At 40.9% G+C, this 27463-nt stretch overlaps 2 protein-coding genes across 8 annotated transcripts in view; both read right to left on the bottom strand.

The window, feature by feature from the left end:
• Window positions 1-2451: 2451 nt before the first annotated feature.
• Window positions 2452-18231, bottom strand: LOC128852748 (homeobox protein MSX-2-like). Of its 4 annotated transcripts, none has more exons than XM_054072244.1 (6): window positions 17894-18231; window positions 11596-13557; window positions 7002-7403; window positions 6622-6877; window positions 6270-6469; window positions 2452-6188 (listed from the first exon to the last, which is right to left on the bottom strand). In XM_054072244.1, the coding sequence occupies exons 4-6, from the start codon at window positions 6821-6823 to the stop codon at window positions 5877-5879; spliced, it is 714 nt and encodes a 237-aa protein (XP_053928219.1). In that variant the 5' UTR covers window positions 6824-6877; window positions 7002-7403; window positions 11596-13557; window positions 17894-18231; the 3' UTR covers window positions 2452-5876. The 4 variants fall into 4 exon arrangements, with proteins under 4 accessions (XP_053928219.1, XP_053928218.1, XP_053928217.1 ...); XM_054072243.1 differs by lacking the exon at window positions 17894-18231 and having other exon boundaries at window positions 11596-11668; window positions 12844-17417; XM_054072242.1 differs by lacking the exon at window positions 17894-18231 and having other exon boundaries at window positions 12844-17417.
• Window positions 18232-19108: 877 nt separating this feature from the next.
• Window positions 19109-27463, bottom strand: part of KNDC1 (kinase non-catalytic C-lobe domain containing 1) — a 62754-nt gene continuing 54399 nt past the window's right edge. For 2 of the 4 annotated variants that reach the window (XM_054072051.1, XM_054072054.1), the window contains 10 exons: window positions 26713-26826; window positions 26155-26302; window positions 25719-25898; window positions 24440-24655; window positions 24038-24120; window positions 23121-23271; window positions 22860-22982; window positions 22698-22757; window positions 21908-22065; window positions 19110-21656 (listed from right to left, as the gene is read on the bottom strand). In XM_054072051.1, the coding sequence (XP_053928026.1) occupies window positions 21425-21656; window positions 21908-22065; window positions 22698-22757; window positions 22860-22982; window positions 23121-23271; window positions 24038-24120; window positions 24440-24655; window positions 25719-25898; window positions 26155-26302; window positions 26713-26826 (1465 nt within the window). In that variant the 3' untranslated portion in view covers window positions 19110-21424. Of the gene's footprint in view, window positions 21657-21907; window positions 22066-22697; window positions 22758-22859; window positions 22983-23120; window positions 23272-24037; window positions 24121-24439; window positions 24656-25714; window positions 25899-26154; window positions 26303-26712; window positions 26827-27463 lie in introns of all 4 variants that reach the window. The other 2 variants (XM_054072052.1, XM_054072053.1) reach the window with 2 other exon arrangements.

Raw genomic sequence — 27463 nt, 5'->3', positions numbered from 1 at the left:
AGAACCCCTGAATTAGTACTGCATTTTTCCTTGCCATCTTACTGAGGATGCAGGGAAGCAGCTGACCTGCCTCACTGTGCCAGAAGTTAATGAAAGCTAATTCCACCCCCACCTCCAAATTAGGATCCAAACTGAATTGCCTGTCAAACAAAATATTTATACCCAACCCTAAGATCCCTCACACACAGAGTCCCGGAAGAACATTGCTGCACGAACAGACCACAAAACCCTGGAACAGATGGGGAAGGGATACGAGGTGTTATGTCGCTATTGTAGCTCCCATCAGAAAGAGGTGGCAGCTCTTGAAAACTTTGATGCCCCTGGGTGGATAGAGGTTCTGCAGCAGCAGTTAAATCCTCTTCTCACCTTGCAGAAATATGGTGCTTAAAGGAGACAGTTGGGGATATTGCGGATTCTTGGAAAAAACATGTATTTTTTTACATTATTTATATTAAGAACATAGTAGACCAATTTCTCAAAAACATACTAAAAATATTTATTGTGCTGTATTTGCATGCAAGTATTACAACCATAAGAAACATGCTTGATTCAAGAAATTTACTGATAAGTTATGCGCGCTTGTAACTCAGTAGGATAACCTGAAATTTAGGTGCAGTGGTTAATGCCAGGATGTGAGAATCACAGCTAAGGTCATCAGGACAAAGTGCTCTTTTTATGTGAACTCTAAAAGACTTCTAGGGACAAATGGTAGATTTATCTCACTGGTACACAATGGGAGTATTTCTTCTGGGGCTTTGTGCACACATACAAAGTACAAGCTCATGAGAACTGGCAGGACTGTAGCAGCTCTATATGTGTGAAGGTATTGTTGAGGGGAAGGTTCAGTCCATTATCTAGTCTGCAACCTTTCACCACTACTAGAAGCTGGAAGTATTTGTACTCCACAAGAATGCTGTTGGTGTACTAAGCCCTTCACAATAGTCACACCTGTTTTTTTGTGACAGCAGGAAAAAAAATGACCACAAATTGGAAAACAGAAGAATAAAAAAAAAAAGTTACAATAACTGAGCAAATCTTCATGTTCCAAACTTTCTTTCTGCTAGCCACGTTTGTAAGAAGTAGTTGATGAAAAAAAGCAATATACTTAGCAAACTATCTTAGCATTCATCATAAATCAAGATCTGATATACTAGTTCAACAGACCTGTGACCTGCTGGGCTACAAAGTTACCGGCTTCATATAATTTATCTTTCTGAAAAGCACAGAGATTTTTAAGTCTTCTTGACAAAGCTGGAGGAGTGGGGGTAGTAGAAGATGCAGTAACAATGCCATTCTCTCCCCTGTCCCGGGAGAAAACCCCAACACACACAAACCCAAAAGCTCCACTACGCTTAGCTACACAATCAGGCAACAGTTTTTTAGGACAGAGTCTGGGGTAACCCTTCAGAGTCAAGTAAGCTGTTTTACTGTAGGGAACGAGGTTAACATTGCTGGAACAGCAGACAAGACAAGATATTTTTCCCTTCTGCAGCCGGGGCCACAGAAATGGCAGGGCTGTAGGCAGAGGCAGGGCCGGGGCAGAGCTCCCTGCCTGCGGCCGTGGGACCATTGATCACTGTTTGTACCCTCCACCGCTCCCCTTTGGAAATGCTAACTAGGTTATTCAGCGTCTCCTTTGATGTCCTGATAGGTGCTATTAGATAGTCAATTAGGCATCAACGAGATCGATTGTTTCGGAATAGATGCTTTTTTGTTTGAAGTACCCGTGAACACTAACAGGGCCATCACCCAGTCGCTCCTTTGCCCACAGGAACAATGCGGGCTAACACACCATAAATAGCAAATGCCACTGACTCACTCGGCACTGCTGCACCCTCTCCTCCCTCCCGGCTCACCCGCCGCAAGCCCAGATATTCCTATTCAGCAACTGTGGGAGCAAACATGCGCTTTGCATTGAAAACAATTTATCGGGGAAATCTCATTCAGTTGTTTGCGCAACTAATGAACGGACAAAGCCCGTAGATAAGATGAACAAGTTAGGTCGAAAGAAAATGGGGCTTGAATTCCCATGCGAGCCATCGCACATTGCCTGAGGACTTGTGACACCTCCACATTTGTCCAGAATAGCTCGGGCACAATAACTAAGCACTAAAACAAGAATTAAAGCACTTAACCTACCTGAATACCAAAGAGCTGCCGGATTTAGCTCCCTACTAAATACCACTAGAAGATAACACTACACCAAGGTTTAGGAGCTTAAGAAAAAGCTGTATGAGTAGTAAAGCCTACACGAAAAACAAGTCGAAACCCAGATATCTCTCCTTTCTCTTCCTGCCCGCCCTCCCCCCCGCTTCAGTGGGATTTATCAAGTTAATTGTCATCTAATTGCGTATCAAAGAAAGAGATAATGGGCAGCAATTAGATGTAATGGCCTGCCAGTGCGAGATCTCTCGTTATTCGGCACATAACTCCGAATAACTTCACCTGGTTTGTAAAGAGGTCCCTGGAGTGGCTCCACGGTGTCTGGGAGCTGCAGGGGGGGAATACCCCGACCCTATTCCCAGTCCCCCGTTGGCTGCCCTGGCCAAATTGGGACAGGCGCTAACGAGCGCGGGCTGCAGGCGGCTCCCGGCCATTACCGCTGCGCTAATTCAATCATGTTTCTCCCCCTCCGCGCACACACTGCAGGGGAGAAAGGCTTTGAAGTTAGTACTCTGGCACTTTTCCCCTCCCACCTCCTTTCTCTCCCCGGGGAGCCCAGTTTCCAGGTTATACAGCCTCTTCCTCGAAAGCCGCCAGGCCCGGAGCTCCAGCAGCTTCACCGCACAAGCACCGAACTGCTCCTCCCCGGCTAATCAGCTCAGCTTTTGCCATTTATAGCTGACTTGCAGACCTCGCTTTGTCTTGCCGGAGAGCATTCCGGTACTGATGGTTATTGCGATGTGATTAAAGACACAAAGGGGGGCGCTGGGAGCGAAGGGGGCTCTCAGCAGCGGCTGCGGGGACGGGGCACGGTCGCTTTGCCTCTCAGCGAGGCACCGCCGGGGTGCGGGAGTCCTGCACCGGTGTACCTTTATTGCAGCCCGAGATAAAGGGCAGCGGATAAGAAATGTGCCCTAGCAGGAGTAAAACATGAAGGACTGTTTAAGTTTCTTTCTCCCAGATCAAAGGGAGAGTTTACAACAACGTTTTAGTAACAGAATTGTACCGCTTCAGCAAAAAAAAAGAAATTATTTCACATAGTTTCCTAGGCCATTGGAATGTGGTAGGTACCTTCTATAGAACGGCGGCTTTGCACGTGGAAGAGGAACGATCATGTAGGTATTCGGAGGAATCCGCTGCTATCGGGAATTCAGCCAAGAGAGCATCGCCGCTCGCCTTTATGCGAGAAATTGTCGGGAGACGCGGCAATATTTACAAGGCAGCGTTGCTAAAACACTGGAAAGATATTTCGTGTGCTTGTTGAGCATACAGTGACCAAGGACTCATTATGTTAAGTGATCATTAGCACCTTTTTAAACAGAGCCTGACTTCTCCCTCGCCAGCGGTTCCGCAGCTCATGGGCTTAAGGGAGGGCACCCCGAGCAACCTCGCGGTCCTAGAATGAAACTCGCCTGCCTTAAGGCTACAGGACCCCTCGGCCCCGCTCGTCCTAATGTGGTCCCCGCAGCCCCCGCGGGCTTAGCTTGTGCAAAGGCTGCAGCACTGTGCGTTGTCCCGGCAGCTCCCGTTGCCTCTGGCTCGCTCCAGGGCTTTGCCGCGGGACGGAGGCAGCGCCGGGCCGGCCCTGTGCCCTCCCGTCCCACCGCACCGCGCGGCTCAGCTCGGCTGCGCGGACGGGGCGGCGGATCCGGGGGAGCGCGGGACAGACAGACCCCCCCGAAGATTTGGAGACCCCGACAAGGTGTTCTCTTGCCTCTCCCTTACAACTCTCCCTGTGGGAGGAGAACACTGCTCCCGCACAAACCCCGTCCCCAGGGAAGCATCTCCCCTCCGCGGGTGGCAGCACTTTGTTCTCCCTCTCTCTCCCCAGGCCTTTGATCTCTCGTTTCCGCTGGGCCCAGCTGCGATGGGGCCCGTCCGCGCTTCCCTTTCTCCCTTCGCTCCGCATTTGGTGCGGGACTGGGGCGCTCCCGCAGCGCTGGGGGCAGCCCTCGGGGGGTTGTGTCCCCCCTTCTCCACAGGCTCCAATACTGCCGGTTTGGGCCTATAATAGCACGAGGTAATAATAATATAATAGCACTGTTCCTATTCCTGGGTAAACAAAGTTTTTGGAGAGGTGGGATCCTCTGTGGCCGTACAAGACTATAAGGAGATCTTGGAAATGGGATAGCCAAATCGAGTTTCGAGAGTAAGTTTTGGGCTTTTTGACCGTTGCTGTTTTGCCATTTAAAAAATGTCACTGCTTGCGAGCACAGAAAATATTTAGCGCTGCAGAGCTCGTTTTGGAAACATCCCACTTCCCTGATGGCATTTGAAAGAGCAGTGAAATGAGGATTTTTTTTTTTAACAATAAAAATTTTAGTAATATCTGACTTTGAGAAACAAGCCTCCATGCAGTGGGAATTTTTATTTCGTGTCAACAAATTTCCTTAATCCCGAACTACACCATATTTCTGAAACAATCTCAGCGATACTGATAGCACCTGAGCCCTTATTTGTGTTCTAAAACTCTTGCATTAAACACACATTAATTGTGCAATTGCGAACAAATACTAATGCCTCAAAAAGCTAAAAAAATATAGCCTGGATTACAAAATAATTAGCAAGACTTCCAAAAGTGACAGCCACTCAGAAAAAAGGCCATAGCCTTCAGAGGCGCCTAATGTTGCTTTTTAACCGGTAAGTGTACTCAAGTGGCATACTGTCCCCTGCATAGAAAAGAAAATAAATGGGTGTGTTCAAGGGTGACTGACACAGAACCTTCGGATCATTCATTACGTGAGCCCAGGTTACAAATGCGCAGGAAATATTTTAATAACCCCTATAACCTCCGAGATCAGCTCTAAAGTGATGGAAATCTTTACTGCTCTTTTCATGTTACTTGACAGTTGCCTTTGAAAGATTTATGACAACTTACATCAGTCAAGGTTTATCTCCCAGAGCCCTTTCTCTAGCCTGAATTCAGGCCATATTGAGCTTAAAATTTTCTAGAGCATTATTCAAATTTTAAAAGTGCACAGCAGAATGGTAACAAAATTTACTACCACCTCGGGAAAACCAGCTTTGGAACGCTGCATTTCTTTCGAGCATTACCCTCATACCCCACTAGGTGCATGCGAGATGGATGCAAGATACTGTTTTTTTGATAAGAAATTTCAAGGCTTGATCTCTTTAGACAAGAAGTCTCCTCCCAGGTCTCTTTAGGCAGGAGCCCCTTGCTAATCTACTGAGGCTGCGCATGAAAACAGTTAAGATACATGTGTCCACAAAGTTGGTTAAAAGCACAGCCCCATCAGAGAAAGTGCCACCTAGGACATGGCTGAAGGGATTGGATTCCGGCTTGAGAGGAAATCCATGATTAGTTTTGCACTCACCTTCAGCAAATTGCAGGGGCGAGAACAGATCTAGAGCAGGAGTCGTCTATGCCTCCTTTAATGAAGAGGAGCTCTCTTTTAGGGCACGATAAATAGCTCTACAATACTTGTGGAAGGAATTCACAGGAAAGCTGGAAAAAGTTCAGGTTTATTAAAATATTCCAATTATATTAGTATTTACCTCACTGGTTTTTGTTTGTTTTGTTTTACACAGTTCCCTACAAACGCAGGGGCCCGATGCCCACGATTCAGATTGTCCTTATGCCTCTGTTTTTGCTCCGTGCTGCATCGTAACTCCACCAGGCAGATCCAGCCAAGGGCAGCCCAGACAGCCATCAGTAGTGCAAATCTTCCTCAGTCATAGTCCGTGTCAGAGGGTCAGACCCCCAGCAAGAAGGCTCTGGGATCCCTGTACCCTGCGAAGTAGGGTGCCGCCCAAAAGCCCACGGGCTCCGCTCTGCAGGCGCTGCTGAGGTCCAGGGCAGGTGCCGGCAGAGCGGCCAAGGCGAAGCTCCTCGAGGCGGCCCCGGGCTGGGGCAGGGGCGGTGCCTGGGCCACGTACGTGAGCGGCAACGGCAGAACAGCGCCCTGAGGTCCATAAGGGAGAGGGGGGCTGCAGAAGGGCTCCGTCCTCAGCTCCTGCAGCTGCCGTTTGAGCTTCATCCGGCGGTTCTGAAACCAGGTCTTGATCTGGCGGAGAGGGAAGGAGGAGAGGGGGGGTTACGCTGGCCCCGGCCCCGGCCCGCGCCCCCGCGGCGCCCCCGCGCTCACCTGCACCTCCGAGAGCCGCATCCTGCCCGCCAGCCGGCGGCGCTCGGCCGCGCCCAGGTACTGCTGCCTCTGGAAGGAGCTCTCCAGGGTGCTGAGCTGCTCCGCACTGAAGGCCGTGCGCAGCCGCCGCCCGCCCCTGCCGCCGGGCTCCTCGGGGACCGAGCACTCCGCGGTGCCCTCCGGCGGGGGCTGCTCTGCTCCTGGGGACGGGCGAGAGGAAGAAAAGGGGTCAGCCAGGTCCCGCGGACCTCGGCGGCGCCCGCCCGCCTCCCTTCGCTTCCGTTACCCCTTATCGGGGCTCCGGGAGTGGCTCCCACCGGGGCGCCCCGACGGCCGCCGAGCCCGCGGTTACCTGCGGCGGGGCGCTCCGCCGAGCCGTCCTTGCTGCCGCCTCCCCCCCCGGCCCGCGAGCCGGCGGGCTGCTCCGTGCTCCCTTCGCTCAAGCCGGAGCGGGGGTCCGCGGAGGATGCTCGGTGCGGGGAGGCCTCGGCGGGGCTCCTGAGGGCCTGGCTGCTCTGGGACAACCACTCCACAGAGAAAGGGGCCTTGGTCATTGTGCCGTGTGTCAGAGATGCCGGGAAGGAGGGTGTCTGGGAGCACGGCTTCTCCTTTATACCGCAAGTCCCAGAGAAAAACGTTGTTTGTGTAAATGCACATCAAAGGGACAGATAAGTATCATCTAATTGCCATCAGTCCTCTCCCCCCCCCCCCCCCCCCCGCAACAAAAGATACCGTTCACACATCGCCACAGCTCGGGGAGGTTCGGCTCCGTCGTGTCTGCCCGAGGAGGAGTTCATTCCGCCGTCAGTGATTTACAGCTCTTGTTACATCCTATCCCGATGCAAATGGCATTTATAGAGCTGAAGGGGCCTCAAAGGGCGCTGGGGAATGCAGCCCCGGGGGAGCGCACCGGGTCCAGCATCCCGGGAGGCTGCTGCTCCCCATCCCGCTTTCTCTACAAGGGGTTTTGTTTTGTTTTGTTTCAAATTTATTTTCGTGCGGAACAGGACTTCCCAAGCCTGCTCCTCTCTAGGCTGAGGCAACCAAGTGGACAAACTCACTCATTGCGTTCTGCTGAGACTGTAGCATAAGGTTATAAGCACCAGGCACAGGGCGAGGGGTTTGGAGAAGGTTCTGAAACAGAAAAACGTAAAGGTCAAGGCTGTTCACTTGTACCAGTTGGCCGGCTCCTCGCTGCTTATAAAGTATGTTTTATGAACTGAAGAATCAGTAAAAGACAGCTGTTGCCCTAGAATTAACATTCTGCTGAAATTTTTGTTGAGGTTACAGAATTAATGTCATATCTCCCCTCCCAGACCTCTTATAGCTCTGCAAGTCATACAAGTTTCTCTGCTATCTTATCTCCTCGTCTTTTCTCTAATTACCTAATGCATTTCTTTCAAAAATGTTCCCATCAATCTTTGGGTTTTACGTACACCAGGAACACTTGGCTGCTGCAGTAATGCCTCTGTGGTAGATTGACAAAATGTTCCTGGTGTTATATGGGCAGATTTTCACTGCAGGGTAACCATGCATTGCCTTCCTTTCCACCCTCCTTTCCCGGGTAAGAACAGAGTGGGACTATTGCAGCATTGATAATGCCTATCACACCCCTGCTTTGTATCAGTCTGCCTCCAGAAACCACAAATGCATGTCTGACTTGTCTGTCCTTGTTCCTGCTTTCTGCTTTACGCTCATCCTCTGCCTCCTGCACACAGACTCAGTGCTCTACCGTTAATTTACCCTGAAACTTGCTCTGTTATTCTGCCATTCCTGTGGGATTTCTCAGCATTCACTTTACCTGAGATGACAGTTAATGTAACCGTGCTTCTATTTCCTAAGCTGTCAGTGAGGTACAGGGGTAAAAACTGGACTCTTCCTACTAATTAGTTATAATTATAAAAGACGTATCTTCTTTCTATTAATTCACTAAAAAGTTTAACTAGAACCCTCTTCATCTGTATTTTCCTAAAACCAACATTTCAACTTCCCGTCTGCTCAAGCTATGGTTGATATATCCACCCATCACTAAATTTATTTATTTTCCGCTTACTAGGTTGCCTAATTGGTGTTAAAGGTTGACTTGTGAGCCCCTTCTAAACTGTCACTCCTTGCTTGATCATTCTAATGGCATAATCTGAGTCCTCCTCTGCTCTGCCAGTGATGTTCCAGTTCAAGAGTATTTGTTTCTGAACAACAAAAATACAAGCACTATTGTCACCTTTATTTAAAGGTGGCTAATAACCAATCTAGAACCTGTGTCTGCTACTGCAACCAGGTCTGACTGTAGTCCTCCAGGAGCCCTTTATTTCTGGCCTGTGTAGGCAGGGATTGACTCTGCCATCTGCATTACAGCAATAGCCCAAGCCCACTGAACGAGCTTCCTGGAGGAAACTAAGGGGATTGGTGTGAAAGCATCTAATAAAACATTCAAGCATTAATGCCTCCTGTACATGTGTTACATACCAAAAGTAGCCTACAAATATCTCTAGCGTGGACAAAGCCCTACAGGACACATGTATTTTTTCACTGTATGAAAATGTTTTTTATCTATTACTTAAAACCTCATCCATTTATCCTTCCCGATCACTTTCTGGTTCACACCAGAAAGTTTAGAAAGTTTGCTTGACCAAAATGTAAATGATTTGCTTTAAATTTCCTTTATTTTATAAAAAAACCCCCCAAACTATCCCCCTGCTACTTTCCCCACCCCACTCACATATTCCTAGCACAGGTTCTTAGCCAGTATTTTCCTCAGGTAAATGTGAAGACTACCCCCACCACAAACCTAAGGAAATATTTAAAAATACCAGAGTTCCTGAGCATTGGGTGGTTTTGGTGCCAGTGCATTTCACAGAGCAGATCAAGCAGGCAGGAGATGAAGAGGAGACAGTCTGCTCTGTAACTGAGTTACTAAATGACAAGTCCTTGAGTTGGCTGTATTCAACACTTGGCCTGGATGCAGAACTAGAAATACTAGTGCCGTTGCCTGCCTGCAGAATCCTGCCAAGCCTGCTTTGCAGCCTGTCAAAATGCCTTTCTCAAGGACTAAATTCTCACAAATATCAGAAAAAGCAAGTGTAACTTTCCTGCAAGCTTCCTTCTCAATTTAAATCTCTCTCATTACTTCAACAGCATTCTGCATCACAGATGGGGCAAAATCCCATCCTGAGGAGATAAATATATCCCTTGTTGCCCAGAATTATTTCCAATCCTAGTCCCTACATAATAGTACATATACATATAATATAAATAATATACTTATATGCCACTTACATACTTTATATAACATATTCTCTATATAAAAATATTTTGTAAAATCTTTTCAAAATAACATCTGTGTGATGTTATTTCTCCAGCTTTATTTTGCATCAATGAATGAAGGCACTTGGCAAGCTGTTGGATAGGACAAAAAGAATATATGAGATATGATGGTGTCTAAAAAAATAGAAAATCTTGGATTTTACAATCCACCAATACATCTGTCACATAGTTTCTTTGCAGATTTAAAGGCATTTTCACCATCTGAGCAGCAAATTACATCTTTATACACTGCTGGTTTATTAATTGCATTTTATAGAGGCAAATGTCACAGCCAAAGATGGTGTCAAATGTTGAGCTCTGAGAGACACAAATAGATCACATTGTGACAAGGTTAAACCAAATCTCATTTCCATTATACATAAAATGTATAAATATCCTGGATAGATGGCAGATGACTTCTAGATGTAATGACTGCTACAATATTTAATAGCCTCTGGTTTAATTTTATCTAAATTTCTTAAGCTGCCTTCTTTCTTTTTCTATGTATTATTCATTAGGTGTTTGTTTGAAAACCTCCTGCTAAACTGTGTTTCAGAAATACTATGTTTAAAATCAAGTGATGTTGCTAATGGGATGAAAACCTGCTCATGCTAGAGTCCCTGAGAATTTGTCAGAGAGTGAAGCAGGAACAGTTAGGACCTTCCATGCTGCTGTACAAGGAGCTTAAGACACAGAGCTCAGACATTCCAACATGACTGCCACTAGCAGAAGTCTTAAGGTCCATTTGCTGAAGATAATGACAATACTTTATGAAGATGTTTGTACAATACATAGTTACTATTTTCGTGAGCCAGCAACTCCCTCATGAAAATAAGGACCACCAGCTTCCCGAAGACCAAAAGAGACAGGATCATAATGCCAAACGCCACACCAGGCAAAGCCGTTCTGTGGGAGGTGATGTACAAGGGAATATTTTAGCATCCAGGGAATTAAAGCGAGTTGCGATTTGTCACGTAACACTGAGCCCTATATTTCTCATGAGCAGCAGGTGCATTCAAACAGGCCAAGAAGTGGCTTTATAGATGTCTGGCTGGGGCAAGAAGGATGAGATTAAGATAATGGTGCTTATATGCAAAGTAGCTCCACAGAAATGTATACATGCAACACTGGTCTCAGGCTGAGGAGGTTCTGCAGAAGTAGCTAATCCTGGTTGGATGATCCTAGGCAGTTGGATAATCCTAGGCAGTTGATAACAGATGTATTTTGGGATAATAGCCCAGCTTTTGAGATCTACTTCCTGCTCCAAATCTTCCAACCCAAAGGCCATCCCTGCCCTAGTCAGGCAGCTCAGAGCCCTGCAGAGGGACAGGATTGTGCTCTGAGAGATCCTCTTCCTGCTGAAGCTTTGAAAGAAGGGAAGAGAGAGGAGCTGAGGGCTGCCAAGCACCTTGAGGCCCCCACAGGTACTGGAGAAAACTACCACTACTTCACCTTGCTGCAGTGGAGGTACATAAGACCAAAGGAGGGGATTGTCATTTTACAACAGCAGGTGACCCTTCCTCGTAATAGTGGAGGGTCCTGTGAGCAGAGTGAATGCGTGGTCCTTGGGAGCAGCTAGATGGTGATGCTATTCAAAGAATGAAAAAGGCAGCTTAAGACAAACAGGAGGATCTCTGTTGGTCTGCAGATATGTAGATTTCCTATGAAGGTCTGCCCAGTGAAGCAGGGGCTACAGGCATCTGCCACACAATTTACATAGTCTTTGTCCTAGCAGGTTTATCCAACCCTTGTAATTACCAAGAAATCACACTTTAGGACTTAAAAGCATTACAAATGGCCTCTAACCAATCTTTTTATTATCAATTACTATAATCTTTCCTCTTTGACAGAGTAAGAGCTACTTTTCCATAGGAATGAAAAGACCATATGTGCAGAAGTACCAGGAGGGCCTGGAATAAACAGCACGACAATGCATAGAAGAAAATTAAATGTCGCATCATGCTTGGAATAGATCTAAATCAACACAGCACTCAAAATGCCAAGAACTCTCATGACTCCTTACCATAAGGCTGTTGCCAGCAGCTAAGCAGAATCAGTGAAATGTTTTAAAAAGATAAATATTTTGCAGAGAGATTCTGTAAATATTAAGAAAGAAAACATATGCATTATGTTTTTAACAGTTTCTTAACCAAATATAAGCTTATTAAAAATGAAATGAAAGTCAATAATGAATCAGGATGAAATTCAGAACCTGCTAGAGGAGCAAGGTTCACCAGCAGATTAATTTTTTAAGTTTTTGTTATTAGACAAAATATTAAAGTTGGAAAACTGGACAAGTTTCAGGCTTATAAATCCTTCTTTAGCCCTCACTGCCATCATACTGTCATTGAGAGAGATGTCTACAGACACTGCTCAAACCTGATCAAAAGTCTGTATTTCATTTAATTCTGTATAGACTAGTAATTAGAGTTTTAAAACTATTGGTTGAAAGGAAGCAGCATGAAAACGGCCTTTAGAAATAGTTTTATTTCCCAAAGTATACAGGGATTAATTGTTAGGTGTATAAATACACTTTAGGATCTGGGTTCTGTTAAAATTACCTAGGGATATGAATATGAGATGCACCTACAGAGAATAACATGCATATACAAATCCACATCAATCCCACTGGTTTTAGTAATTGTTCAGATCACTTGGACTAACAACCTGATCAATACCACAAAATGTCACACATAGACACTCTGAAATCTTTTCAAAACATAACAGGAAGGATTACTTCACGGTTTATAACAGAACAAGGGCTTTTTCTTTGTCATTTTTTTGCTAAAGGATAACTTTTTTCCATGATGACTACTTCTAAAGTTACATTTAACAATCTATTAAATACAAACCTAAGAATGAGTTAAATCAGAAATGTTCCACTTTTTTTTTTTCACTTTTTGTTTCCCAGAAATACCTTCTAAAGAAATTTAGCTGTGCTATAACTAAAGCATTTATCATTCCTGAGAGTAACTTTTTGCTCTCAGCTGTTCAAGAATGGTTCCCCCCCCCCCGCCTTCATTTTAGAGTTAGCATGTGAGCATGATGCATCAGCAGGAGAATGAGCCATCACAGCTGGCAGCCCTGGGTCATCTATCACCCTCTGTGCCCATCCTACTCTATGTTACACGGTGCTGCTTTGAAATGCATTGGTCCCAGCAGCGAAAATATTTTACTGGCTCTTCCTTCCCTTAACTCATTCCTAATATAAATCAGAAATTTGTACTGCTCCAAAACCAGTCTGTTCAAAGTAAATGGAAATGTTACTTACATCCCCTTCAAGGCTCTTCTCCATTTCAGGTTCTAGTTATTTCTTCCTTTCTTCTGTATTCCTCACTATACACTGTTTCTTCCTATTTTCTTCTTCCCATCACTTCCATCAAATACCCCGCAAGTGTCACTCTTAGCTGAGGACGAGAATGACTTTGGCAGGATGCAGACCTGTAGCAACAGAGCACAAACGACCCTGTCTGCCTGCCTTCCCCGCACCCCAAAACAGGGAGTGTAGGTATACGCTGACATCCCCTCTCAGTTTGGTGATAAGGGAAGAGCTGGGGTACAGCAGGTGAGGATAAGAATACATTTCAGTAAGACACTGTTCTTGCAATGGGTAATTCAACGTCTATGTTTCCTCCCAGCAATGCCGGGTCCTTCCTGAGGGAGGTTTCACACAAATCAGTGCATTACACATCAACAGAAGGTAACGAAGATTTAAAATTATGAAGTCATTTGTCCAGGCGTTTCTCTGAAAGATTAAAGGAAGCAGCTGAATGTAAACATATGTTCGTTTTGGAAAGAAAAGGAATATAAAAAGCCTCTGCCATTTCGCGTTCACTTGTTTCTAATGGGCAGATTTCAGGCAGAGGCGCGGAAGGCCTTTCTGTTTCCCCGGTACCTTTGCTGATCGTGGGACACGCACAGCTAAAAGGCTGCGAGGGTCTCTTCTGCCATCTCCTGGTTGTACCGAGACATCACATCCAGGAAACTGCTCAACAAAAGAAGGGAAAAGGTTGCAGAAGTTTAGCTGAGGCAGTGACAGAATCAGAGAATCATTTAGGTTGGAAAAGACCTTTAAGATCACCAAATTCAACCACAAACATAACACCGCCAAGTCCGCCACTAAACCATGTCCCTCACTGCCACATCCACTGGTCTTTTAAATACCTTCAGCTATTTATAATACCCAGTTCTGGGCAGCTAAGACAGCTGGCAGGACCTGCTGTCCACCCTGCCTCAACACAGAGATGTGTACGGTGGGCTTTTACCCCTCTGCTGCTTTTAGAACGATGGCTCTTTTCCTCTGCATTAGCATATGTATGTAACGTAAATTCAGGATGACTTTTCTGGAAGTTCAAGTAATGCACACCCTGGCAGCATCTACTCTTTTGCTATGTATCAGTGGAAAAATGTAAATAAAACCTCGAAAATTATAGTGACTGGAATACAACGAAATTAATAACCTAATTAATATCATTCCCTGATTACAGGTAACTATTTGAGTTTCCGTCCAATCTATTGTATGGAGAACACAGAGGGACTGAAGATCACTGTCGAGTCCCTCTCCTTTTCCAAGGATGGGACCAAGTGGGCCTGGGTGCTTGACAGTTTTATTCGAACCGCTGTTACAAATTTACAGGAAAGGGGATCCTTTAAGTGTGTTACAGATCAGTAACTTATTCCAGTGCTCCACATGAAGCTTCCCAATGTAAAAACTGAAACAGAATCACCTTTAAGTAATACTGCTTCACCTAAGCTTCATAGAGCATAGAGAAAACTCTATAGCTACAACTTTCTACAGCAACATTTCACACAGTCTTGCTAAATCTAATCTTATCTACATAAGTCCAATTTTTTCCATCTTTGTTTATGCATTCTAAACATATTTTTGTTATGGTCCTCTATTCTCTTTTGAAATTTTTTTCTGTATGTATCATAAATGCAGTGCCTAGATGGCAAAATATTCCTGTTGATGCTTCAGAAGTGCCAAACAGAGCAAAATAATTACCTTCTGTCATAGATGGCTCTCTGAGGATACACCTCAGGTCATCCCCCCCAATTTTTTTTGTTTCTTTTAGAAAACTGTACACATGGAACCATATTCAGTTCGTGTCCATTACAGTCCTCTGAGTTTTTTTCTGAAGTTCTGCAGTTTAGTTTTATATTTATCCTTTAGAAATGTAAGACTTAGAGCTTAAATTTAAACCGTCATTACAATTATTGTGAGTTCTAATCTTGCATATTGTGTCAGTGTGCTTTCCATCCCACCGTGTATTTCATTAGTAAAATTCCCAAACACCACTGGATCCAGACCTCACTTGTAATAATCAGGTGTAGGGCATGAGAAGACTTTGTTATGGTAACCCAGGATGGATTCCCTCCCTCAGCAGACACAGTGTCCCAAGCACATCTCGTTGTTCTGGAAACCTAGGATTTTTCACTTCTTCCCATCCAAATGCCTAGAGTCACAAGCACGTCTTATCTCATTGTGATGGTAAGCCAGGACAGTTCACTTTTGCCCCCATCTACACATACCCCTGCACGAGCACCAAGATGCAGATCTCTGAATTCAGACACCACCACTGGCATTACATGAGTTCACTAATGAGCAAAACAGGACACTACATATTTGTGATACGTTAATCAGCTCAGATTTTATTACTCACCCCTGTGGTGCTTTCCCTTGAGCTTCACTCCCTTCTGGGCTCCACTGGTCCCCATTTGATCAGCGTAGGTGCCCTGGGATTCCCACTGCGGCAATTCTATGCTTTTGATAAAACTAAAGCTTTCACCTACTGAGAGTTGAACCTCATCCCTGAGTGATCTGCACCTACTTTTTGCTCATAACATATGGGTACTCCTATCCCTACTACATCCCACTCACTTTACCTTCAAAATTTAACAAACACTAGTAATTACCCTTTGAAATGATTTATTAACTAGTTGTGTATGCACCTCACAGTACCATCATCTGGATCTTAGCAACCTAATATATAATCAGATCACATGGATCTGTTGTTAAGGGGTTTATTTATTCTAACAAAAACAAAACAGTGTATTGTCTATCTATTGGAACAGTTACCCTGACAAAGGAGACCTTTACGGACAAATGCATGTTAGCCTTTTAAATTAGTCTCCATGATTGTAGATTTTTAGACAGCTTTTTTAGTAACTCTTCTAGTATCAAAGTTCACCTGGCTGGTTCCCCAAGTTATTCTATGTATATTGCATTTCCATTCGTTCCTGTGCTCTTGCTCACTTTTGATATGCTATTTTTTGTTTTCCTGGGAACTTGCTCATTCTTCCTTAATAAAAAATAAAATAATTCCAAGATTATTTCAGTTTTGTTCCTCATTATTACAGAACAGATTTAATCAGGATTTCATGTTCTAATACATCTAATTAGCTTGAAGGTTTTCCATTATGACCTGCATTCCCATTTCCTCGTTAACTTTGATCATGATACACATTGTTTAGAGGGCAGGGAGAGAAAAAGCAAGCACTTCCGACTTTCACACCATCTGATATTTATTCACCTCTCCTTGTAAGCAGAGTACAATAGAAAACTATTTAAGAAATCATTTTTTGTTGCTTTGCATTTCTCTTGCTGGCAATAGCATTTTGTCTGTCCAGGTTTGCTCCTAACCTGCTGTGGCGTTCTTTTATATTTGTCCGTGCAAATGCAGCCTTCTTGTTCCTACTATTTTTCTGTATTCTTTGATTTTATTCTGGTCGTTGATGAGCCCCTAATGCAGCCACACCGCTCTATCAGTTTTCTTTCCTTTTCATGAGGATAGACTGTTGTTATACTTAAAATACGGTTGGTCTTAGAAACCCTCAGCATTTCTGAACTCCTCTTTGCCTTAGAATCCCATCCCTAGAACTTTATGTGCCAATTCCTTGAGTTCATTGAAGTTTGATTTTTTGAAGCCCACTGTTGTTATTCTCCTTCTTTAATCTCTTTCTTTCCTTTGAATCATTAACTCTGCTGTCTCCTGTTATATTTCATTTTGATTGCTTTTCACCTTCAGATTTTCAACTAGTTTATGTCTATTAATCACAGTGAAATCTTAAATAGTGTCCTCTTTGCACAAATGAAGTCTCCCCACTCTCGTTCTGGGTGATAATCAGGTACAGGACTCCTACTATGGCCCCTAACCCTTTCAAAATTTAAACCCAGAAAAAACTATGCAGGCTTGTCTTTAGATCTAAAGCAACCATACCCATTTTTGGCATACATTTCAGTATTCTTTGCCCTTGTCTTTCCTTCCTTCTATGTGCTTGTTCCATCCAATACTTTGCAGCAACATTTTGCATACTACAGCTCTGGCTTTATTCCCATTATTCCCCATGGTCCCAGCACCAGCATGGACACTCAAGGGTCCATCTAAACTGTCCCTGTGCCAGGCTCAGACCAAAGCACATCTTGGCTACCACCAGAGGGATCAGCAGGTGGTACGGGTAGGGATGTGAAGCATACTGAAATATGTCCCTGGGTCTAGACAAACAAAAAATGAGGGACTATTCACGCCATTTCAAAATACTTCATCCTTGCAATTTTAGATGTAGCGTAAGATATTTGGTAATTTGTCAGCAGTCTCACATTATGTGTTTGGTGACCTATTGCAGTTCCCCACGTCACATCTACAAGACTGTAATTAAGCTCTTGCCTCCTAGGCAAGTCACTAAAGCATCATTACATTAGATCACTAACGAATGAACAGAACGATGCAAAGACCAGATCTGAGCCTAGATCACAGCAGTGGACTGATGTAAAATGGCAACTGCTGATTCCACTTGCACATGAGACACTGGAATATTAGGAAGCACACTAAAATAATGCCAGGCTGAAGCTGTCCTGACATACTTTCAGATTGTTCACAAAGAACATTCACATAATAGCTAAAAGCCTGCTTCAAACATTGCAACAGAAGAAATTAAAAAGCTTCTCTCTGCAAACGGAGAGAAGACGCTTCTGCAAATCAAAGTTTCTAGTCTACAGGGGTTGTAGTCACTCATTGATAGATAAAAACAGCCACATAAAACAGTTCTTCAAACTTTTTGCTGCAGGAATTTTTAAATAGAGATTAGGAAGGTAGAATTGTTCATTCTCACATATATTTCAGAGAGTTATCAAAGTACAAAAACACCTCAATGGAATCTTCCACCATAATTTATTGGTATTTAAATAATTACAAGATCTCTTGGGAAAAACTTCTATAATGCTCATTGTAGTGGGAGCAGTTAAAATGACTCTCTGAAAGCTTCTTACATGTGTAATAACTAAATGAAGACAAAAAATTATATTTATAGGTGAAGAATACCTGTTAGGAAGGCAAATCCCAGAGATGACCATTTGATTTAGCTTGACTTATGGGGCTTGAGTTTTCAAATACTCTTCAAATCTGCATTTCCAATACTTTGAGACTCCTCCTGAAGCTCAACATGCATTTTAAAATAATTACTTATAAGGCATGTTTTGAGAAAGAAGATTTTCTGGGGAAAAAAAAAGAAAAACTCCAAAGAGAACATAATGTGTAATACAAATAAGGTTATGCTTTGGATTGTATTCAAGCAAATATGAGGAAGAAAAATAATTCACCTGCAGTCTTTCCTCTCTCCTTCACTGTAATATCAAAAATCGAAATAGCCAACTATATGTTTAACACTAAGAAATTGTCAGCTTCCCCTCTTTCAAAGGGTAGTTTATTAATTTGTTACTTAGGATCAGATTTCCTAAAATTTTAACCATTTGTAAATCACGTACAGTACTTAGGGAAGTTTCGAGTCCAAGCAATGCTTAATACATAATACATAAAAGAAGAGCGTAGAAAACCCTAAAAGCAAAATTTAGAAAGGGTTGAAAAAATTAGAAGGAAATAATTTTTTTAGAATCATGAATCAGTGTTGATTCATGAAATATTTTCCAGCTTCTTGGTTTGGGCTTCTACGGAATAGTTCATAGGACCCAACTGAATGCATCCCCATTACCTGGCAGGTTTCTGGATGTGCCGGAGCTGGAAAACTGCTTTCAAATGCAGATAGTGTAACTACGACACAGTTCCCAGCTTTCTAGCAGGAGGCCTGAAAACTCCAGGATCTTGGGAACAGAAACCTCCAAAAGGACACAGAAAGAGCACCAATGCATAGAGAAACTGAAGGGACTCTCAAGGAGCACACTTCATTTCAGAAACTCCGTGGGTCAGTGTTTGAAAAATAAACACCATAAAAACAAGATGAAGAAAGTGTGGGGAAAAAATCAGAAGAACTAGGCCAATTGGTGGCAATTCTGGCTTAAAGAACAAACTCAGTATTTTTCCAAATGTTCTAATTCAGTATTGGAATGGAAACATGAGGCCAAAGCGCATAGTCCCTCATTTATGCTATACAATTACTGATGCCAATAATTTTTTTGCCAGCTAGATACAACCAAACTTGCTTCCTTGACATGTTTTGTCCAGTGTTTTCTTTTATAAAGATGTTCCCCACAACAAGAGAAAACTTCAGCCCAACCCTTCCTGCTTGTGAGTCAATAAATAAGCAATACAGTTATGTCTAGCATATAACTTTATTCTGGAATCTGTGTCACATAATGCATACATCAGTATCAGTGTGCATGGACAAAAGCAAACCAGTTTCCTTGTAAAAGAGTGATTTCCTTTTTTTCAGCAGCTATTTACTGATTATTATTGTTGTGGGATGGTGTCTAAATACAACGTCCTAAATAGCTTTTTGATGAAAACATCCAAAGTAGTACTATAACTCAATACTATGCATTTATAGCAATTTTTAAATTCTTGTATAGCACCAGTTATAGTCATAAACATCTACTAGATGTAGTAGTCGCTCTAAATCCTGATAAAACCTGTAAGAAATATGTGAGCTAATTATCATCAGTGCAAAATATAAATAAGTAAATCCAAAAAAGCAATTTCAACAGTCTGAATGGCAACTGTATAAAATGAATTTATTAAGATCATGTGATCAGCAAGTTTTGTCGAGTTCTTTACATTAGTAAAGGTTATGCTACTTTAAATTGTACTGCTTTCAAAGGCAAGGCATGGCTTTAAGTGAATGGTAATTTTTAATTGAGAAAAACCAAATAACTAATAATGAAAAAAATCCTTTAAAATAAAAATATATCAATAAAATAGGTGAAACATATGTCTGAAGATAAGGTTATCATTCTTAAATCACTGCACTATATAAAGACAGGAGGTAAAGATTTAATGCTTTCATGTTTGACAATTTTTAAAAAAATAGCAAGACATTTTACTTCCTTAAGGGTAAGTCAGAATACTACAATTAATGATGTGCTAAACCTATATATGCTAAGCAACAAAATAAATAATCTTAAAAGTAGAACAAATAGAAGAAAGCCCTGTTGAGGATTGAGTTCTCCAGTGTTTAAACCAATAAAAACACAAAAGTTAGTCTGGTATTAATATATTAGTATGAAAAGGTAACTGAGGTATATAATGGGGAGCATAGACATACCTTGTGTTTGACTGAGAAAGATGAGAAGCAGATGGCCTGTGCTGTATATCGACAAGAACAAAGGAGAAGCTTTTCTCTTAAATACTGAAAAAGCTACTTTAGCAAGTGCACATACATTTCTGTCAAAGACAATAGTATAATTTACAAAATACTAGAGATGTGCACATTCCCCGTTCTTATATCACTGTCCTTCTCCCTCACTGAAGTATGCTAAGACAGTTCACATCAGCTCTACACAGTTCTAGCAAGTCACTTTCAGGACAGAGCTCATTTTAGCTGTTTCTTTGTCCTTCCTTGCTTCTCCTTCAATACTGGTGGCGTTCCCCTGGTATTAGCATTTCTAACTTTTTGTTATTTAACATTTTGGCCTTACACAAAACCTGGGTAGCTCAACAAACATTCAAACGATAGCATCAAATTTCATTGCCATTTAGACAGTGTAGTAAATATAAATTCTATAAATAGGTTAGCACCAAAGATGCAGACCCAGATTCCACACAGTTACCATCTACTTAATGCTGCTGGAGCAATGCAATCTACAAAACCAACCTCAGGAGCAAAAGCCATAATCAAATGCGCACACATATATACGCACACAAATTGGCAAAGTGCTTCTTTTGCCAAATGCAGGAAAAAGAAGCATTTTCACACTTACTGCTTTCACAAGGCCATGAGGGCAGAAGCAGAACAACAAAGTGGTAATATTTATATTTAGATCTTACTTTCATTTGGAAACAGGTTAGTTCAATGACATTAAAATCAAACAAACAAAAAAAAAGTTGCAGCATGGCATTCCACTCCTTCCTTAGTATGCTTAAAGAAAAAAATGGCCAATTATTTAAGTTAATTACAGTTTTCATAATGCACAACATAAAAGCAAGACACACCAACAGTCAAAGAATAGTAGAGGATCTGTGTCCCTGAATTATATGCACATTGTGACAGGATACAAGTGTACTATGTTTATATAAAAATATACTCAACATTTAATGAACTCTCCTCTGAACTCTGCTAGGCCAGCTTTGCAACAGAAGCTGTAATTTTAACTTACTTCTGTAGTAGATATTTGTTTGTGGGCTAATTATTTAGTTTCAGTGACAAAGTTAATCATCCTTTTAATCTACACTTTCTCTTTACTTTTATCTTTATTTTTATTAATTTGATCCGTCATCCAGTTGCCAGGGAATCAAATCTCATTAATCAGCATTTTATAATTCCATGTTAAAACATAATAATTTAAACTCAAGATAGCATTTTAAGTTACTTAGGTATCTGCAGGGAATTTGTCCAGGAGATGAAGTCAACTTAATCCAGTTTTATCATCTACATTTGGAATAGAATAGATGAAACGTAAATAATTACTGAAATGTTGCCTTCATTCTCCGCAGTGTGTCCTGAATTATTCGAGAATGTTTTTCTGCTGATATCTGATGGAAGTTGGCACAGTTGTCAGCTGCCAAGGCAGAAATGTCTGCATCTTTAAAACGAGTTATTCTTCGTCTGAGGTAAGACTGCAGCTTGAAATCTGGTGTATATGTATAAGGATTCTCTTGAAATGCATGAACTTGGCTCACAACTTTTGCAATATTTCTTGAAAGAGAGTATGGTAAGAAAAGATTAGTTTGTTTGGCTGATGATAAAAAGAAACCCCAAACCCAAACTTTAGAGGAAATTCGAACGCATTGAGCATTCTCTTCTATAGTATATGTTCCCTTATTTACACGTCAAAATGACCAAAACTAAACTGCTAACTGAAATGTTGCATTAGCTCTCATTAACCCATCAGAAAATACTCTATTCTAAAAAGTTAGGTGACATACATATGTAATTAAAACAATTACCTAAGTTTAGTCCACTTGTGAGCTCCATTTGTCATTGTGAATCCTCCAGTTTCAAGTTGTTGGACATGCATAGCCAAAACATGGGCTGATGGAATTGTTGGAAGTGTTTTGAATCTTTCTCCTTCCATCAAGCACAAGCTGTCACTTTTTAAAAACACCTGGTTTAAAAGTGCAGAGAGATAAATCTCATGTTAAATATTAGGGCAGGTTTTATAAGAAGTTTTCTACTTCAAGTGTTTAGCCCTACATATTTATTTGTCAGGAATTTTAACTTTTGGCATTGAAATTGAAGGCAAGACTATAAATTAATTTGGTGGAAAACACTTTGAAGCACACAAATAAAGAAACTTTAACCAAAAGATACTTCATGCATAATTTTAATTGTTCTAAAACCATAGTCAAAATTACATGTTAGAACTTCACTCCACAGTTCAAAATTGTACAGATCAATAAGAGATTGCCTGTGATAAAATAAACATTTAAGATTTTTCAAATCAGATTATAGCCACAAAGCTCCTGTAGAAATAATCAGAAAGTGTATCTAATGCTAGCTTGCTCTAAATTTCTTTCTTGATTTTTGGTCACACACAGGATACACTTTTGAGAAATAATGAGGTGACGATGTAAACTCTCACATTAAGAGTCACAAGTCTTCATTTGAATTAAAATCTCCCTTATAATGCAAAGTGATAATTATGGCTTTCCTCCTACAGAGGCACCCCTTTAAGCAGATCCTGCATCATCTCCAACCCCAAAGAAGTATTTTTACATAAAAGACTTTATACTATACCTCAACAGCCTTGAGTTCCTCCATTATTTCAGCTACTTTTGCAGGTAAAATTTTCCAGGCCTTACGATAAAACAAAACATATTTTTGATTTTCACGTTAATGTCCATATTAGAACAAGATTATGTTAAGCAAAGTAGTTACAGAACAGACTGCCAAACTTACTGGTAGCTGCCGCACAATGAGATTTTCCAGGCCTGCTAGGATGTGCATCGCCGTAGCAAAATTTCTTTGTTCATAGCAGCACTTTGCTATAAGAAGAAATTTTGATAACAAGCTCACCTGCAACTGGAAAAAATATTAAGATATACTACATACATTAGAAATACTAAATTTTCCTTTCTTGCAGCTTTGTTATACAGCAACTCACAGAATAACACATATAACCATTTCATAATTAATAATACAATAAAAACAATGACAAACCTTAGATGTGTGACATGTTACGATTTCAGCAGCAACCCAGGTGCCGATACTGTCTGCATTTCTTAATAACTGTAGAAGGTACTGGTCTTGTATGCACTTTGACAGAAACAGATTACAGACTTTAAGTGAAACTGTCTCAGTAGAAACAGCTCTATGGAGAAAACAGAAAAAAAAGTTAAAAATAATTCCCGTTGACTTTAGATTTTCAAAGAAAATCTGTTTGTGAAGATCCCAACTTCCAACCACTTAAAATAATTCTGCAGTGCTCGCAGCCTTGATTTTATAATCTTTTACAAAGTACGTAGTGAGTTACATTACTTTTAATTCCTTTTAATTACAGGATAATTACATGTGATTACAAGTTAAGTATATGCAGTATATGTTTCTGTACATAAAGACACCTTCACCACCTGTTACTGAATAAAACAAAACATACAATCTGACACAAAATAACAGTCAGAAATGAACTCAAGCCTGATACCTACTGTCCCAAATCAGTATCAACCAACTGATTTAGCCCCTGCTAACAATCTGTGAAACATGAGGCGCTCTAGACATTCATTGCCTAACCTTAGAGATAAAAGTCTACTACAGGTGGTGCAATTATAAGTTCTAATTAGAAGCTACCAGAATCCACCAAGTATGTAAGAAGTAGACCATAATAAAATATAATTAGGTCCATGTGGCAGGATGAAAACATTAATTACTGTTCAGCAAGTAATATAAATAAGTTGGTAACCACTCTAATAGCTATAGGAAAATTCCTATGTATCTGTGAATACTGATTCTTCACCTAAACGACAGTACAAAATGAACAGAGTTTGTGGAGTCTCTATCCACATTCATGGACTTATTAACAGTCTGACACAGTAAGCTATTGTGCAACAACAGAAAGGCAGTTAAAATAAGAAACTTACTTTTGGACAGCAACACTTTTGTCTTTTACACCAAGTGCTCTTGAATTTAGAAAGTGCACTGGATGACATTTATGAAATACTTCCTAAACAAAAAGAGCAAGATATATCCGTTGTTAGATTTAGCAGTTCTTTTAAAATTGTCAGGTATAAAAATGACAGAGGGTTCCCCTTGCTCCTCTTTCTTCAGCAAATTTATCAGAGGGACCACAGCTTCAGAACAGAATTAGCCATTCTAAATTTTACTGTAGATTTCAAGAGAAAAACAGATTATTTTAATTCACACTCTTATGAAATAGTATGAAATAAGCTTGAAGCAGGGTTGAAAAATGGTAGAGAAAGGATGCTGAGTATAACATAAGAAGATAGATATTTGTACTTCCAAGTAAACCTAGGCCTTTGTACCTGTTGCAGTAATGTCAGCTGACAACAAAGCTGTTGCGCGCTGTATTCTATTAAGAGATACGGTCCCTCTTCATCTGGTTTAGCAAAGGAGACTGGGAATTCTTCTGTAAAACTGTTATAACATGGCTTTGGCAAAACTGATGGAATAGTGTACAGTCGCTCTCTCTGATTTTGTGCAATTGGTCCCATACTTTTGGAAAGTTTCCTGTTAAAGTTCTGTAGAAAAAAAACCGAAAGCTACAACTTCTCTAAAGCAAACATTATGCCTCCCCTTGATTTAACTTTCTGGAATGCATTGTTAGAGCAAAACCTTTGTGGATGCAAAACTCTCCAGTCTATCTTCAAAGTTAAGCCAGACACTAATTGGTTTATTCAACACTGCTATTTTAAGCTAATACGGTATGCACAGTTGATGAGTCTGAGCAGGAGGTTGCCAGATCTCAATCAACAATTGGCTTTTAAAACAAACTTCTGTGTATTCAAGCTTGCTGCCATCAAGTGGTTTATGTTCTGAAGCTTTATATTTTATATATTTTACTTCTTACTATTTCTTGTACTCTTTTTGCCTAGAATCAAACATCCCTTTCCAAAGAAATATTTGGTTTTCCACTCCTTTTTGTTCTTCCATCTTCCAGTATTATTATGATACAGGGACAATAAAATAAGTCCATGTTTTCTAGGTTCTGCTAGAGGCTGATTCTAAATTCAACTTGAACATTATTGATACATTTGACTTCTCCATGGCATTTTAGTTACTCTGTGGAAAGATCTTTTTTCAGGAAAAATCTACCATACGCTCCAACTTCTGGGGCTACTCTTCACTAGCACACTATGCAAACCAGTAAACACAGGCAAAACTTCAGACAATTTTTTGCTACAGGCTTTGAAGTTCTAGCACAAAATCCCTCATTCCCCACTGTTTTCCTATAATATATATGCTTAATAAAAAATATTAAATGTTTCACAAAAGGGAAACGGTTTCCTAGTAACTACAAGTCACATGCTAGTATCAAGGATGAAGAGTTCAACTCCTCTCAAAATTTTGATTAACTAATGTCCTATCACGGAAGCAGCTAACAGGGCACAATTAAGGCTTAAGATGACTTCTACAGTTATGTAACTATTTAGGCCTTAGATACCTTCAAAAGAAAATTTAAAATGCAGGTACATAAATTTTACTAAATCAGGGTCTAGAGCTTAAGCTGGATACTCTAGTTTTTGTTAGAATATAATACATGGAAATGTGCTCCATATACTGCAATCTGAAGAAAAGACATGCCTTTCTGGAAACATCTTCTGAGAGCTTTTTACATAGAGAATGTAATGGTTTTCTGTCCTCCTCGCTCTCCTCTTCCCATTTGTCCATGCTGAAGCACTGATGAGCACTACCACTTTTCCCGGCAGAAGCATCCTCAAGCAATGCCAAGAAGTGCTCACCATACCCATTTAATGGAGCAACCTGTAAGTGCAAAAGAAGTTAGCAGAATATTGAACTCAATTTCCAATAAATTATAAGTAAGACACAATATAGTTGTAAGACGCATGTCTGTTCAAAACCAGACATACCGAACACAGCTGAAAAAGACAGGATTATCTTTCTTTTACTTTGCTTTAATTGTAATCAGGATAGCTTTTAACAATACTACGCTTACACCATAAGTAACTGCAACTGATTTAATTTTTTCCTTAAAGCTTTTAATGAAATTCTGATTTACCTTGGAAGAAATAAATTCTTTTAGTGTACACAAAAGATCAGTATTTGTTGCAAAGTCTACACTGTAGCAATCTTCAATCCAAGCCTGCAGGATGTAGAAACTGCGGTTCTGTATTTTGGTAAGTGATGTGGAAGGATCTGGGCTTGCGCTGGTGAAAAGAAAAAGGCACTTATTTCACCAAAACTGATATCCAATTCATAAATAAATATTGAAAAAATCCCCTCAAGTATTATCTGGTATTGGCTGCACCATCTTAAATTCTTATGGTTTATGTCTGTAGAATCCATGGCTATATGGAAACAAAGCTGTGGTTGTACTTACAACCCATGACTTAACAACTGGCAAAGTAAGACTCAGAATTCAGAATTAAAAAAAAAGTAAGCGCATTGTCAAATATAGCATTTTCTCTAGTTTCATTCTCACTTGTCAAGAGAGTCTTACAAAAGCAAACATCAAAATTCAGTTTAATTAAGTAGTTCTTCTCAGAAACAGCTATTTGCCATTTGGGGGAAAAGTCAATTGTGCTCTGACAATACTTTCCACAGGAAATTACTGTACCTGGATAAAGTGCTGCTGATTCTATCAAGAAGGAACTGCAAAAATTCTTCTTGTGTGCAGAAATAGCGAAATGTGTAGAGAAACTGCTGTACATAACCATCTAAAAATGCATTTCTGTGAAGCACAGGAAAAACTTCAGACAACAACAACACTATGTCTTCTTGCATTAGAGTACAGCCACAGCAAAAAAATCCTCAAAACATCAAGAATTAGTAGGGCTTTTAGATTCTCAAGCTCTACATAAAGCCTTGGTTCCTTTTCATTTTTACACATAAAACATTATGATTGCCAACACTGAAAGCATGGTTCGTTTTAAAAGTTTCTCTACTTGTAATTTTGCGAAGAATTGCTTTCACATTTCTACTATTATCAAAAGTTACATTGTAATTATTATGGAAGAACATATTTAATTTTCTTTTTTCTATCATCTCACTTGATGTGTTTTTAAAAGATTTTTATTACCATAGCAGCATAAAAAGTTGATACTGTAAGTGAGAGACTATTTCCTGCAGCTCTAATCAGAGCAGTAGTTGGTTTAACAACACAATATACTTACTATACATATCAAACAACTGTGCTTACATATGCACATACATACACACTCTCTCTCAAGGTCTTAACACAGGTTAATTGTTATGTCTCCCTGACGGTTTATGGCTAACCATGAAAGTTTGCGTTTGATGAATGTAGAAGCCTCGATTCCAAAACAATTTGTTCACTTTGAGCGAAATATTAACCACCAGGAAAAGCA

Source organism: Cuculus canorus, chromosome 7, assembly GCF_017976375.1.
Source record: "Cuculus canorus isolate bCucCan1 chromosome 7, bCucCan1.pri, whole genome shotgun sequence".
Classification (NCBI taxonomy): domain Eukaryota; kingdom Metazoa; phylum Chordata; class Aves; order Cuculiformes; family Cuculidae; genus Cuculus; species Cuculus canorus.
Note: the sequence above shows the minus strand (reverse complement) of the source record. Positions and strands in the feature narration are given on the sequence as shown.